The 16,365-nt window shown below is 35.1% G+C and overlaps 1 protein-coding gene across 3 annotated transcripts in view; it reads left to right on the top strand.

The window, feature by feature from the left end:
* MACROD2 (mono-ADP ribosylhydrolase 2) overlaps nt 1–16,365 on the top strand; it is a 2,318,796-nt gene that overhangs the window by 2,294,563 nt on the left and 7,868 nt on the right. For 2 of the 3 annotated variants that reach the window (XM_074209421.1, XM_074209419.1), the window contains one exon: nt 15,656–15,742. In XM_074209421.1, the coding sequence (XP_074065522.1) occupies nt 15,656–15,742 (87 nt within the window). The remainder of the gene's footprint in view (nt 1–15,655; nt 15,743–16,365) is intronic. The other variant, XM_074209420.1, reaches the window with a different exon arrangement.

Here is a 16,365-nt window from a genome sequence, read left to right as displayed (position 1 = left end):
CTAGTGAGTAAAGAAGAACTATATCCAATTTGAATAAAAACAAATAAGACCTTTCAAACATAGAAGCCAGGCGCCATCTTCAAAATACACCAATATTTATAATCCCCTCCTTGAACTCAGATGCAAACAATGACCTTAGAATCTGAGATAACATTAATAAGCAGACAGCAAGGAGATTCACCAAGATCTCTGCCTACATGCCTAGAAGGAAAAAAATGAAAGTATATTTGACAGAGGAGACAGCACAGGTTAGGGGTCAAAAGTGCTGCCAGCTTATTTCTAGGGGCAACAAGCAGATAGAGAACTGCAGAATTCTTTCTTTATTTACCAAAAGGGGGGGAAGCATTCCTTTCTGTGTATTATGTAATTAAAAGAGTACAATTTCAAGCAGTCACTTGAATATCAGATGGGCTCATGTGCCAGATTTGAAAGAATAAAAAAAAATAAGCTCAAGATAATCTTTAACAAAGATATTTGTCAGAAAATGTATTTTTCCCCTAGGAAGATATAGCTTTGTGTTTTTGCTCACTTAATTCAGCTCTGCAACCAACCTTATACCTATTTACCTCAAGCATATAAAAAAGAGTCAAAGTTTCATGTTTTGTGTACAGTCTTCCTCTAAAAACTGATTTTTAAAAATGAGAAAGAAAAAGAAAAGAAAATGTGTGGGAGGTTTCATTTTCAAGTCTGTAACTATTTCATCCAGAATGTAAGTTAATAATGTTTTGTGCCTCAGCAAAAGCAAATTAAACAATGCTCATCTTAAAGAAATTTTGGTCTGAGAGTTGGCACACAGTCTCAGAATGAAGTTGGTTATTTTCCCAATTTAGGCAGCTGCCAGATAGGGGATAGCTGTGGAGAGTTCCCAGAGCTCAATCTACTGTTCATCTCCTGATCTTTGCTGCTTTCAACAAAGCTGAGTTTTAAAAATCTTCAGTGATCTGATAGTCCCTTAAGTATGTATGACACATCATCATAATTGAAACCTACTTGTACTTAGAACATGTCATGTATCAACTTCATAAGGTCCCATTAGAATACACTGGGGATTGGGATGACCACCATGGAAGAAGTCCAAATAGGTCAATGGAAAGACCTAACATTTGAGAAAATGAGTTTAAGATGATGATTCCTTTAAAAAAAAATTACAGATTTTGGAGTACAAAAATTTTTTAAATTTAAAAAATCATGGAGATTTGTCACATATGTGTGTTTATGTATAGATCTATATATACTTGTATTATATAAAGATTTGGTTGTTGTTGTTACACTATTCTGGAACCCACAGGTAACCATAAATTGTTATCTGTTGTTCTTATCTCTCTGATGAGTTCCAGCCTGGCATTTCCAATTATCTTTAAGTTATTTAGACCTGAATGTCCTATTTTCACATCAAATTCAATCTATCTAACATCATCTTCCCTTGACTTCTTAACAAACCATTTGCTCCTCCTGACTTCCCTAATTTTGTTGATGCTCTTTCATTTGTCCAGACTCCCTCCTATTCTCTGCTGCCCAAAATGCAAGTAGTTCTAATAAATCCTTCCTTTCCATTCCTAATTTGTTGTTCAATAATTTCAGTCATATCCATCTCTTCCTGTTCCCATTTGAATATTTCCTTGACAAAGATATTGGAGTGGTTTGTCATTTCCTTCTCCAAATCATTTTACAATTGAGGAAACTAAGGCAAACAGGGATAAGTGATTTGCTCGGGGTCACACAGTTCCCGTCTGGCTCTGAATTTGAACTCAGAAAGGGAAATCTTCCTGATTCCAATTCCTTAGCCACTATACCACCTGCTAACCCCTCCCATTCCTACTACCACCACCTTGATTCAGACTTCAAACCAGATTTATTTCAGTAGTCTCCTCAATGATCTCTATACTGATATGAGGCACTTTCTCTGATACAACTTGTTAAACAGACATAGTTAACAGATGGAATTTTCTTAAAATACTACTTGCATCATTTTCCTTTCTTATAAACTTGTGGAAGGCCATTAATGACATTGTCCTCATGATTTATATCTTTAAGGTAAGTTCATTAACCTTTTGTCACTGATATGTTGAATAAAACACAGGCTCTCTAGTCAAGTATTAAAGGAAGTCTTTGTGAAGGAGGTAAAAATTTGAGCTGGGCTTTGAAAAATGATTAGAATCTCCCTAAGTAAGGCTATGAAGTGGGGAGATGATGAAGACATTCCTAGTCAAAAGCACCAAAACAGAGAAATATAAGGCATTTGAGGAAGGGGGAGAAGGATTCCATAACTAGCTTTTGAGTTTCATCTCCCATTATATCTTTTATATAAGCCCTGTACTTTGGTTAAAATAGTATCTTCATGATCTCCCTCAAGTGCCTTTTACTTTCCAGATTTGGTGTTCCTCATCTTTAGAAAATCCTTATCTCTCCCTCTGATCCACACTTATCTCTAACTATGAAAATAACACTCATCTTTTACCTCCTCCATAAGGCCTTCTTTGATTACCCTAAATGGGGGGAGGGGAATTCACCCTTCTCTAATTTTCCTCTGCTTTTATTGAGTGTTGCTCAAGTGACATTTTCACTTTCTTACTTATAAGTTATTTGTTTTCATAGTTTGTCTTCCCAACTAGATAATTATTTCCAATAGAGACTTTTATTTTTAGTATCCCAGGCATGTATCACAGTTCTTTCCTGGGAGTAGATCCCCAGGGTTGCTAGGTGGTGCAGTGGATAGACCACTGGCCCTGGAGTCAGGAGGACCTGAGTTCAAATGTGACCTCAGATACTTAATAATTGACTAGCTGTATAACCTTGGGCAAGTCATTGCCTTGCAAAAAACCCTAAAAAAAATCACATAGTAGACCCCCAATATTAAAATACATAGGAACCTCTCAGGAAAAAACCATGGTAACTCAATTATGTTCTTCTTGTTCTGAGTAAGTTCTTTGCCTTCTAATACTAAACAAGCATTGGTCTGATCAGCAAAACCAACTCAGCAAACATCTGTTGAACAGTTACCACAAGAAAGGCACAGCATTATTAATCACCAAGAAGGAAGGGGGGGAGATGGAGAGGATGAAATATATACAAATTAATTTAATGGGAAAGATACTATTTCTTTTTTTCTATGTATGTAGAGGTAAATGAGATACAGAATGCCATGAAAGTTCAAAATAATTTTGGACCATTTGGAAGAAGTGAGATTTAAGTTGAGTTAGCTTAGAGAAATGAAGTTAACTTTACCCTTCATAGACTGAGGACAGAGAGTGTAAAATGGACATTAGTGCTGCAGGGTTAGTATTCTGTCTTGTTCTTCCCAGTTGTCAGCCTTAAGAAAGAGGAGTAGAATGTATTTCTCTGGGGTCAAAGTTGATCACCAAAGTTGTGAGGCATAGCTAATATGTTGGATGATAGAATCATGATACCCAGAAGAACTCTATAGAACCTGGGCAAAAATGTAGTAAGATGGACTTTACCATGGAGTAAATTTAAAGTTTACACTGAGGTCAAAAAAACTGAGCTTTCCAAGTACAAGTTAAGGAAGGTTAGGACAGTGGAGTAACTTTGAAAGATCTGAAGTTCTAGTAGCCTCTAAGTTAAATACAAATCAACAGTATCCCTTTGCATACAAGATAATTAACAAAATTCTCAGCTAAATTAACTGAGGAATGATGTTCAACCTATTCCCTGTCAAAAATGTATGAGAGACATGAACAGGAGTTAATAAGCTTTGTGGAAGAGATCATAAAGGCCAAACACTGTAGCCCCTTTATTTGACAAGGTAAGAAACTGAGGAAGTTAAAAGGTTTGTCCAAGATCCCACAGGAATTGTCAGAGGCAGTGTTTGAAGTCAAGCTCAACAATTATATTCTTCTCCATTTTTTATACTTTCTTTATGATTTTCTATTTGTAATGCCAAAATTTTAAACATTAAAATTGCATGGTTTCAGCTACATGAATGAAAAAATAGTGGGGAAATTCCCTCTAATAATTTAACTGTGAATGGAAAATTATCTTTCTGGGATTATGTCATGGCAATAGGAACTACGTTCTTAAAGGGCTATAAATATCATTGTGAATAATGTGGGAAACTTGTGTAAGAATAGTCTGAACCATAACAAAGCATCCCATAAGAGCTCAGTTTTGATTCACAATCCCATGTTTGTGTTGACAGACTGTTCTACCTCATTAGATGTGTCTGATCTCTATTCACCTAGGCTTGGATTCTGCATCTGGATAACAAACTTTGGTGGTCCTTGATATATCAGAGCCAAATGTAGTTCATCACCTCCTTCAATTAATGAGCTATAAGAGTATAGTAAATAATACTCTATGCTACATGAAATAATAGCTACTTCCAGTTCTTTGAGTCTGTGGGTTAAGCTTGTGTAAATATTTTATGTTCCACATTCTGCTTTTTCTTCTTCATTATTGTTGTCAAGGTAATTTGTTTGTTCAGTTGTTTCAGTCCTGTCAGACTTCATGAATCCATTTGGGATTCCTTGGTAAAGATACTGGAGAGGTTTGCCATTTCCTTCTCTAACTCATTTTAAAGATATAAGGAAACTGGGTCAAGCAAGGTTAGTATTTTGCCTTAGGGTCACACAACTAATAAATATCTAAGGCTAAATTTGAACCTGTCTTCCCAACTCTAGTCAGAGTGCTCTATCTACTGTTCTACTAATTCTCTTACAACCTCACAGCTTATAACTAGAGGAGGGTTACTAGAGTTTTTTTCTCAGGATACCAAAATTTTAGAGGACTCTGGTACCAAGTACAAACAACTGAACTTAACACTTAGTTTGGCAAGAATAATTCAAACAGGGAGCTACAGTAAAGCTTGACCTCATTCTCTCTGCAGCTTCACCCAGGTGAACTCTTCCCTCTTCCAACCCCATTTTGATTCTTTCACCAGTGACAGTGACCTTGAATGTCCCAATTTCTTTATCTCTAAGGACTCTCCTTTTCCAACCCTAACCACCCGAATTTACCTTTAATAGTTGATTTGCAGGTACCTTTCATGTTTTTTGAGTAGCAAAATAATTATAACTCTGATCTTCCTACATAGTTTTAGTACCTTAATTTTATTGAATCTAGAAAGCATCCCACTCTTAAAGCTAACTAACACTTATTCCAAGAAAGAACTGTGATTGTTGCTTAGCATGACTAACATAGTACAAGCTCCAGGCACATTTCACAGGAAAAGCTTAAGGGGTCTTCCCACTTTTCATCAAATATTTATAGATTTAAAAATCTGGTTAACTATACTCTGTATTCATCAAGCATCTTTTTTCTCCTGTTGGAGGACCAGTTTTCTTTATTGCTTTTTCTCCCCTTTCTCTCCCATCCCCTCCCCATAACCTCTATAGAAAGGTATGATAATCAAGGCTTTCTGCAGGACAATTGCAAATAGTAATTGAAAATGAAAGTGGCCCTAGATGTCCCTGCCTCCTTCCATTTCAGCTCTTTTATCTCCTGCTAGGAACCCTGAAATTTCACCTCTTGTTTGTGTTCCCATCAGTGGCAATCAAAATGGGGGAAAAACCGGAATAAATGGGTTGTTGAGGTAGTTCTAGTTTTGATCAGATTCTGCTGTTTATGTGAAATGGACTCATTTCTCTGTGGCACTCAGTTTTATTGCACAGCAGGGAGAAGCTGTTTGGGATAATACCTGTTCCACATGCATGTCAGAATAAAGAATGACGCAATCCCATCCTCTCCTCTCAAGCATGCACGCATGTATTTCCTGGGCCACCCAGCTAGGCAGTCAAATGAACTAAAATGAATATAGGTATAAACAGGGCTTCAAAGACCTGGAAAGTCCACACATCTCATATTCTGAGCCCCTGCCCCAGGCCTATAGCAATACAGTCTGTTATGGCTCCTTTTTCTTCTCTTCTACAGCTATCTTAGTCCTAACACTGCTTCACCTATAGATTTTTGCCATGGGCAGCATGAAATATAACCTATGACTTCTCACATGCTCTTTTGTAAAATAATGAGGTGGAAAAGACTAAAACATGTAGCAGCCAATTTAAACATTTCCTGTTTTCTGTTTAACTGCTTAGGTTTCTCTCTTCTCCTTCCTTGCTCATTTATTCATTTTTTTATTTATTTATTCCAGCTACTCCAATCCTTTCTTCTTCCTGCTAATGAGATTAGTTCCCTAGTATGACACCAATAAGAGTTTGTGTATAAAAAACATTCAGAAAGTCCTCCTTTATAAATACTTACCCATATAATAGCCACATAATCATTAATATTGATAGTCTTCACAGTCATGAAGCAAACTCTTTGAGAAGATCAACTAGAGGTATTTTCAGACTTTATTGGTTACAATTTGGTAATTTAAAAAGTAAAGTTTCAATAAATCTGTTTGCATAAATCACATTTAACAATAATAAAATTCTCATGCAAAACATGGCACAAAATTTATCTTCTAGGAAATTTTTCCCAGGAAAAGGAGGTGGATGGACTCTCATGCAGCAGAAGAACAGTGCAAGTGATAATTTGTTCCTATAGAAATCTAAAAACCCTAAGAGAAGGCTATCTGCATGTTAGGAAAATTCAAGACAAGTTAATAAGCATTTATCAAGTTCCTACTATGTACTAAGAAGAATGCTAAGCATTGGGGAATACAAGTAAAGACCAAAAAACCCTACTCTCAAGGAGTTCAAAGTCTAATGGAGGAGAAAACTCATGCAACAAAAGTAAAGGATGATAGAAGAATAGCCCAACTAGTGATATATTCCCTTAGAAAGCTTAAAAGACTTAAAGGAAGGCTACCAGCATGTTAGGAAAATTCAAGTCAAGTTAACAAGCATTTATCATTGATTAAGTCCCTACTATGTGCTAGAAAGTGTGTTAAGCATTGGGGAATACAAGGAAAGGCAAAAAAAATCCTTGCTCTTAAAGAACTCAAAATCTAATGGTAGAGAAAACATACAAATAACTATATATATAAATAAGATGAACTGGAGAGAATTGGAGAAAAGGAGGATGGAATGTTTAGGATGTTCAAGAAAAATTGAGACCAGTGTCATTGATCACAGAATATGTGAAAGAAAGTAAGGTGCAAGAGTTTTGTAAAGTTAGGAAATTTCCTAGTTATAAAGGGCTTTTAGAACCAGAACTTTATACTTGATTTAGATCAAGTTAGTGAATGAGTGGGGAGAAGACATCATCAGACCTGAATTTTAGGAAGATCAATGTGACATCTGAGTGAAAAGAGATTGGAGTGAGTAGAACTGAGTCCAAAAGACCAACCAGAAGGCTATTGTAACAATAGGCTTGAGGTGATAAGGACTTGTACCAGGTTGATATCAGTGTTAGGTGTTAGAGGAGAAAAGAGGGTGTTTATGAGAGTTATTAGGAATATATTGGGGCTTTACAATTGATTTAATAAAGAGGAGGAGTGTGAGGAGTCAAAAATGAGCCTAGATTTTAGATTTTGATGATCAGAAAAATGGTGGTATCCTCAACAGAAATAGGAAAGTTAAGTTAGAGAGATGCAGATTTGGGTAGAGGAAGAAGGGAAAAATATTTAATTCAGTTTTAGACATGTTTGAGTTTTAGATGTTGACAAGATATCCAAAGACATCTAAAATTCAAGATGTCCAATAGTCAGTTGAAAATGAAAGATTAGAAATCAGCAGCAAGGTTAATACAGAATGAGTAGATTTGAGAATAATTTCCAGAAATGATAATTGAATCTATGGGAGCCAATGAGATTATCAAACTAGATAGTATCTAGGTAAAAAGGAAGAGGGGCCCAAGACAGCTTTGGTTGATCTTCTAGTTGAGCAGATCCTAAATAACTGATCAGAGGATCATATATTTAGAACTTTTGGAGGCCTTTAAGTCACTGAGTCCAACTACCCTCCCTTTACAAATGATGAAACTGAGAGACAGAGAGAGTGAAGTCTGAGGCAAGGTTTAAACTGAGTTCTAACCGACTAGTGATAGCCACTACAATATAGATCAGAATTTGAGATGAGATCAAAGATTTATTGAAATTTCAAAGTATAAATATAATTGCCCAAATGATGTCCTATTTTACTTCGTCCTGACTACTTATTAATGAGTTAGATTTGGAGGGAATTAAAAAGGGAGATAATTAAAACAGTGAAATTCTCTAAAAGATTTGGTCAGTCATTCCTTGACATAATTAAATGACTGACTCTCCTGATTTCCATTTCAGTACTTTAATATGTTTGATTACAGTGTCTTTATGTGTATATTTATATATAATTAAGTGTCATGGCTTTGAAGAATTCATTTTTAAAAACAAGATTTTGTACCTCACTTTTACAATTTATTCTTTTAGAGATTATTATTCCCCAAGGTTTAATTAAGATGTAGAAAATTAAATCAAAACACTTTCACTTTGCTATTATGGATTAGTCAATATGTTCACATCAAGAATAAGATTTATATCAGACTAGGGAAGAGTGAAGAGAAACATCTGTGGTCATCTACACATATAAATTGAAATAGAGCATTGGGGTAATTAGTGAAGTGAATCCTATCCCAAATTACATACTCATACCCAAGCAATATTGGCAGAAAACTTCTTATAACTCTAAATATCTGGATAATTACTTCAAAGTTTCATTTTATTTTATAAATATAGACGTATTCAAGTATGTCTCTCCTCACATACTTGATAATTTCCTTTAAAAATGTATTTTGATTTGAGTAACTATAAAACAACTCTCTACTCCATTTGTGTATATAGGGTTAGGGATCTTCTTTCAACTCTCCTTTTGCTACCTCACCATAAAGTAGTGTTCTTGAAGACCCTTTGAATGGAATATAAGTTCAATGTTACCAATCTCGTCTGGAAATATATATGAGTATGGGCTTATGTGGGTGTTTATATATACGCTTCTCCATGTCTACAATGCAAAGTCTGGACTAGCTAAGTTTAGAGAGCCTTGGCATTAATTTAACAAAAAAGAGATATCATTTTGTTCCCTCCCCCTTACAATACTACCAAAACAAAGCAGGACTGTAGTGGAAAGAGATCTATACCAATAAAATGCTTGGTCCCTTAAGTTTTGAACTATATAGGACAGTGATAGATGGTATACCTCAGAAACATAAACCAGATGGTATGAAGAAGGTTTAAAAAGGAAAATATTTCTTCAGTTTTAAGACATTCTCAGGTTTGCCATTATAGACAGCTTCTCTTTAGGAGTTCACTAACATGCAGAGCACAAAATCACAGATGCCTTCAAGCTTTCCTATTTTACTTTGTGGATAATAATTTACCCCATGTTGGAAGTGGTGGGAGGAAACCCTTTTAAACTGATGGCCCACTGAAAAGCTTCTCTGGCATCAGCAAACATTTTCCTGACAGTTGCTTAAATTGTGTCGATAACGTTTAAAGTATAGAACAGGGTGCTAGAGCTGGCTTGGAGAGATATGGGGTTCTATACCAAGCAAGACCAAATAGAACTTAAGATTTCTTCTTCTTCTCCATGCATTATCCTACCTTCATTAAGAAATCCAAAGAATTCATAAGCATTTCCATCTCCCAAGAAGCTTCTCTGTAGTTGGGAGCCACTGAAATGAAGCAGGAGCTGAGTGTGCAAGGTAAGGGTCTATTTGGGACCACTTCTGCTCTTAAGAGACAGTGAAGTATTGTGAATAGAGTGTTGGACTGTGAGACAGAAGCCCTATATCTAAATCCCAAATATGACAATAATGCTTAGTAGCAAATCTCTGAACTCCAATTTGCTCCGTAAAATGGAAATAATAATCTTTGTAAAACCTACAAGTTATTGAAAAGGTGGAGTTATCTCTGTTGCTGATTGAAAACAGAGGATTCAGAAAGAATTGAACCTAGTAAGGGACAATTAAAAGACATTTGCCTGGAATTGTGTGTGGCTGAACAGAAGAACTGAAAAGGAGAGAAAAGAAGAAAATGATCTCCCAGGATCTGAAAGTCTGGTATCACAAAAAAAAAAAAAAAAAAAAAAAAAAAAAAAAAAAAAAAACTGTGTAACAGAAGACCTGTAAGTCATGAGGAACAATAACCAAGAAAACGAACACTAAAACCCATGGTCTCTCTCAGATAGCTCTAGAAATACTAAAAGAATGAACAATAAACAGGAAAATCTAGAGATTTTAGATCACTGAGACTCGGGCACACTGGAACTGATGATGAGAATTTGAATCTTAGAGAGTATAATTTATCCAATAGGAATGGACTAAATTGAAGTGGGGTGAATTCACATTGAATGTAAAGACCATACACATTTGTGAAGGAATCCAGAAAACATCCCACACATACAGGTGGACCTAGGAATAACCCAATTTCTTAACTACAGCATAACAATGAAACTATTTTTCCTCATTTTTATGTTTATATTTTAAATTAAGTTGTTAATTTAAAAAATTAGTTTAGTTAAGTTTTAGTTTATTTGGAGAGTAAAAATAATATCCTTTATGTATGAATATTCAATAAATATTTGCCTTTTAAAAACTCAAATTATTTGGGTACATATCTTAATGAAATATATTGCAAATATATATATATATATATATATATATATATATATATATGTATACCAGGAACCTAGAAAGATAAAAATGATATTTGTGTGATGATTAATGAAGTTATAAACAGAAACAATATCCTTGTAGGGATAGATGACAGACTACTCACCAGGAGATCGGAAAGACCAGTAGTTATGAAGGTTGATGTTTAACAAAGTAAATAAAAATACAATAAAACATAAATACTATCAATTTGTGATTTTCTAAATCAATATTCACAGGTATTTGTTGCTCTTTAAGTTTGACTCTACTAACCTAGACTCAGAGCTCTTAACCTTTTGAGAATCATGAACACATTTGACAATCTTTCTCAGAACCATATTTTTAAATGAAAATATAAATAAATACATAAAAATACATAGCATTACAATGGAAACTACTTATATTGAAATACAATTATAAAAAAATTAACAAGTTTATGAGCCTCAGGTAAAGAAGCCCTGACCTAAAATGAAGGAGGAAATAAATGTGAAATTTGAGAAATATACCATAAACCTAGTATGGAAGCATAATATTTTGGAATTCTCCTACCCTGAATTTCTCTCCCTGGCAAAAGCAAAAGCAATGCAATTGCTCTGGCCCTCTCTCCAAGATTTCAAGTTCCAGGGTCGTCTAAAAGGTTTGTAGGGTCTGTTTTTTCCTGGAGCCTACCACCACCTGTTAAGTGCTTCAGTGTTAAGTGTCAATTAGTACTGCCCCAATTCCATTTAACCACTTTGCATGAATTAACTTTTACAAAAGGGATAGTTACTTCAAAGATAAGTAAGAACAAAATATAGGCAATTGATGTACTGATGAACTTGTAATAGGACTGATTATATTTGACAACAGATTGAACTCTCTATGTAATGGAGGTAAGAAAGAATGAAGGCTCAAGGATGACACTGCAGAGGGAAACTTGGAGAACTGAAGGACAGGAAGGACCTTGAAAGAAATAGGGAAGTTAGGAAAAGTGATGAGTTAACTATAAACATGATAGACCATATTGATAATTAGAACAATAAAATTCCTACAACTAAACCAATAAGATGCAGAAATTCCTGACAAAATACAATACTAATTTCTGTTAAAAAAAAAAAACAACTAGAAAACAGAAGAAAAAAATTTGTTGTTGTACAGTCATTTCAATCATGTACATTATAACCCCATTTGGGATTTTTTTGATATTTTTTGCAAGGCAATGAGGTTAAGTGACCACCCACAACTAGGTAATTAAGTGACTGAGGTCATATTTGAACTCAAGTTCTCCTGACTCCAGAGCACTGCACCAACTAGCTGGCACAACAAAGATATTGGAGTGCTTGCCATTTCTTTCTCCAGCTCATTTTTATAAATGAGAAAACTGAGGCCAACAGGTTTAAATTACTTGCTCAGGGTCACATAGCTAGTAAGTATCTGAGAGTAGAACTGAACTCAGGTTTTCCTTACTCCAGACCTGGCAATCTATCCACCCTGTCCCAAAGGAATAAAAGGACTTTCCTTAATATGTTTAGTAAAATCTATCTAAAATCAAAATCCAGCATCATGTATAATAGAGATAAACTGAAGTTCTAAAATGAGAGGTAAATTAAGAATATCTATTTTCACTAATATTATGTAGGGTTAGAAATGTTGCAAAATTTGGGTAAAGGGAAAGGAAAATAAGAGAGGAGGTAATAATCAAAAGGATAAACATCAAGAGGTTTAGTAAGGGATGAAAGAGAAACACAGAGAGGGATTAGTCTTGGCAAGAATGGCCAGGAGAGGACAGGATACTTGTTGAAGGGATTTGAGCTGTAAAATTGAAGGGGAAAAGGAGCTCATAAGAGATGTTCTTCATTTTCTTGCTAATATAAAGAAGGCTTCTGGTGATCAGAATTGTGGTAGGAATGGAATAGGTAGATTGTGGAGGGAAAGCACATTTTAAAACTGAAACCATGGAGATTGAAATAGAGAATAAATCAAAGGAGAATAAAAGATTCTTGTGCAGCAGTGAGAACCCAGCTGAGATAAAATAATACAAATCTGTGGTGAACTAAGGAAGAATGGTTGGTTATAGCCCTTCCTCCAACAGTTTTCATCAATCCAGAAGTAGGGGTTTGTGGTCTGGCAGCACATGAGCAGTGACAGCAAAGAAGACAAGAGAATCAAGAGTATGGGATAGTGCAAGGTGAAATTACTTGTAAGATTGGAGGTTGGAGAGGCAGATTTAGATTGGAAGTGGCTGGGGTGGGGAAGGAATTGCTATCAATTAAATGTCTTTTTTCCTTTTTATCAATCACAGATACATGCCATTTGGGAGGATTATATACTTTAATGCATACATTGTCAAATTAATATGACTATTATTGTCAGTAATACAAATCACCAGTCATCCTATCTTCCCATTTTGTGTGTAACCCTTTAAAATGTTCTATGCAAATACCTAACTGCTCATTGTGCAGGAAGTTGTCCTCTAGGTCTTTCAATAATGTATTTAAACCATTACTACTCTTCTGTTATCACTGGATACACTCCCATATTGATACCTGTCCATGTTTTATTCTGAGAACAGCCATATGCCTGGTATATCCTATACTTTGCATCAAAGACTTATTCAAGCAAAGTTATTCCCAAAGTGAAATTTTTACAGCAAAACCTGATATTATAAAACAGATATGCATTCCCACATCAAAATGATTTGACAACAGACTAGAAAACTCATATTTATGAGTGTATTGAGCTTTCAATGCATTTCCTTCATAACATTTTATGCATGAGGAACTTGAATGGAAGCTTATTATGCTAAGCATTGTGCTAACTACAGAGGCTACAAATAGAAAACTGAGTCTCTGCCCTCACAAAGCTCACATTCTAATTAGGAGAGAGAGAGAACGCATACAAGGAGGTTTCAGCTACAGAGCGAATGGAAGAGTCTAGTCAACATAAGGATGCAGCTAAGGGGCTAATGGCAATGTCCAGGAGTTTTTACCATGTTTTGGCAAGTCACATGGTAATTTCTGAAGATCTAAAGAGTATGGTAGCAGGGCAAATGATCAGGTCCACTGGACACTCGGTTTCAGTGGTGGAGAACCCTCCTCAAAATATTCTTTTTTATCACTTTTTCTGATCAAAATGGTGTTAAGAATTAAAGTTAACAATTAGAGTCGGTGAATTCCTTATTCAAGGAATTGAATTGCAAGAGACTAGCTCTCCTTGGCAAGGATGGGAGGTGTGGCAGAATGGGCCTGGTTTTTGAGAAGGGAGAAGTAGACCTGAAAGTAGGTTTGGAATGGGAACTTTGGAATGCCCCGCTCTTAGAGGTTCATTGTCCTGTCACTGGGAGTGTGAGGAAGAAAATAGAAAGATGAGACTTACTCCAATTCCTGTTCCTATTGGATCTCCTCCCCAGTGATATCTGAAGTGATGATCTAATATAATTAGATATGCCTATTAGAAGTCATAGTACCCAGAAAGCATTTCAGGTCATCCCTGCTCATTGATTGATAACTTCATTTTTTCTTTACTATGAGAGCATTTTAGTATTGTGAGTATTTTAGTGCTATATGTTCCTGACTTGGAGATCTCCCACATTGTGCTTCAGGGTATCTTCAACACTTTACCTCTCAGAATTTTGTTCCTCTCCTTTCCCTTTCTTCAAGGTATTTACAGTATCTAATATAGTGAAGCTGCTATTTCACAGGTTGCTATTTGATGGTGCTGTCTCATACACAGTGTATTGCATATTAAGCAATCCAGAATTTGTCAAATGAGTATAATTCTGTAAAATATAAATTTAGGATATTAAGTATACTGAGAAGAGAGCTGCTTGCAGTAAGTGCCTCACCAAATTTCTTCTCTTATCCTTATTGTGATCATATGGCAAGAAATTACCCAACAAGTGATAATATCTTAGAGTGATTTGCAAATATTCTACCTCATGGTAGAATTGTTTAGAATCATCAGTAGAGTACAACTAATGATTATTGATACTTAACCTGTTCTCTAGTCCTGACCCCTCTTCTATATCTCTATCTGTCTGTAAGAAATCTCCACCAGTATCATAAACCAAATGTGTCCACAAGCTGATTTACCTCTCTTCCCAAATATGTTCCTGATTCTCACTTCACTATTTCTATCTGTCCTTCCATACTTCCCATGTTTGAAACTTTGGCGTTATCTTCTCCTATACAATTAATTACCTAGGCCCACTAATCCCTCCTCTGTAACATACCTTACATCGGTATATCTCTCTGTTCCCACTCTGACTCCCCTAATAGCCAAGTTCAAACTACCCCTATTGTTCTAAATCTTAAATCTTTTCATCTCTAAATTAAGGAGTAGAAAATACATGATTTCAAAGGTTCTTTCCAGCTCAAACTTCCATTGAAGCTACCTGTGTGAGTGTACAGAAGCTGATACCAGAGTAGGAAGGAGTCTTTAAGATATAATTGACGTTCAACTGCGAAAAAAAAAGCTATTAGAAAAGGTCATATTTCTCAAAGTAGCAAACAGATTCCATTCAATGAGAAAGTCAAACATAGTGTATAACTTCAGTCAGAGGAAATAAATGAAAAAAAAATTTGAAACTACTCAGGTGAAGAAATACCATGATGGAAATTAACTAAAGGTTGTTCTATTTGTAGTCCTAAATAAGATTTTTTAAAAGCCATATATGGAAAGAAAAGAGCAATTTATTTGTTTTCTTTCTCCAGACTTTACTTCCATGACACTGGGTTTTTTCAGCTTTTAGGCTTGCCTTAAGGCAAACTACTTTTTTTTATTTGCTTGTTTAGATTTTTTAAAATTATAGCTATTTAAGTAAAAAAAAATAAGTTATAGTCCATTGTGCTATGCTATGTTTCCCTGCTTACCTATTATTCTATTTTCAACTTTAAAATTTGTGTATAGATGTTAATAATTTTCCTAATTAAGGAGAATTAAGAAGAAAATAAAACCTTCCTCAAAATATTCTTTTCCTCACTTTTCCTGATCAAAATGGTGTTAAGACTTAATGTTAATGAATATCAAGAGACCAAGGACAACAAAAAAATATAATAACTGAATGACTGCTGCAGTTCTTCATGAATTGTTGACTCTGTCTTCTATCTTTCTCTCTCCTATCTCCAATTCCCAATCTTTGACTTGTCAGAAGGAGCCGTGCGAGAAGGGAAGTCATCGGCAGAGCAAGTGGGTGTTGCAGATGCCTGCCCTGTGGAAAACGTGACATATGCTGATGGTATGGTTCTGAACTTTTTTTGGATTCTCATAAAATAGAAATCTGGTCTATTTTCCCAATGTATGCTTTAGGAATCGGGGAACTGCTATCTGTTCAATGAACCAACATGTTCTGCAATAACAAGTCAAATTTCAGAAGCCATTTACCTCTAGAATACTCATCAAAATGCAGCTTTTTAAAGTAACTGCTAGTAAAAAGCTAGTTCATCCGTGGCTCTCAATAGTGAGTTTGTAGAGGCAATTTTCAAGGCCAAATAGAATGGAAACTTCCTGATTAACTTTGTGTAAATACCCTTCTTCTTCCTGTGTAATATGGAACCCAGGACAAAGGTCTAGTTGCTCTGTCGTAGTTTATGATATTGGACCTTCATAAGACAGGACTTCTAAATGGTATAGCCCAAATAGATTATTAATAATAATAATAAGAAGAAGAAGATAGCTAATATTTATATAGTATTTAATATATGTTAGATTTTATGCTAAACACTTTATAAATACTATTTTATTTGAACTTTATTTCAAGCCTGGAAGTAGATGCTAACCCTGGGAGATAAGTGTGTTATATAAACACTTTTTGGAAAAAAGGAGACCTTTCAACAAACACTTAAATTATTTTTAAAAATT

This window comes from Macrotis lagotis, chromosome 1 (assembly GCF_037893015.1).
Source record: "Macrotis lagotis isolate mMagLag1 chromosome 1, bilby.v1.9.chrom.fasta, whole genome shotgun sequence".
NCBI classification, from domain to species: Eukaryota; Metazoa; Chordata; class Mammalia; order Peramelemorphia; family Peramelidae; genus Macrotis; species Macrotis lagotis.
Note: the sequence above shows the minus strand (reverse complement) of the source record. Positions and strands in the feature narration are given on the sequence as shown.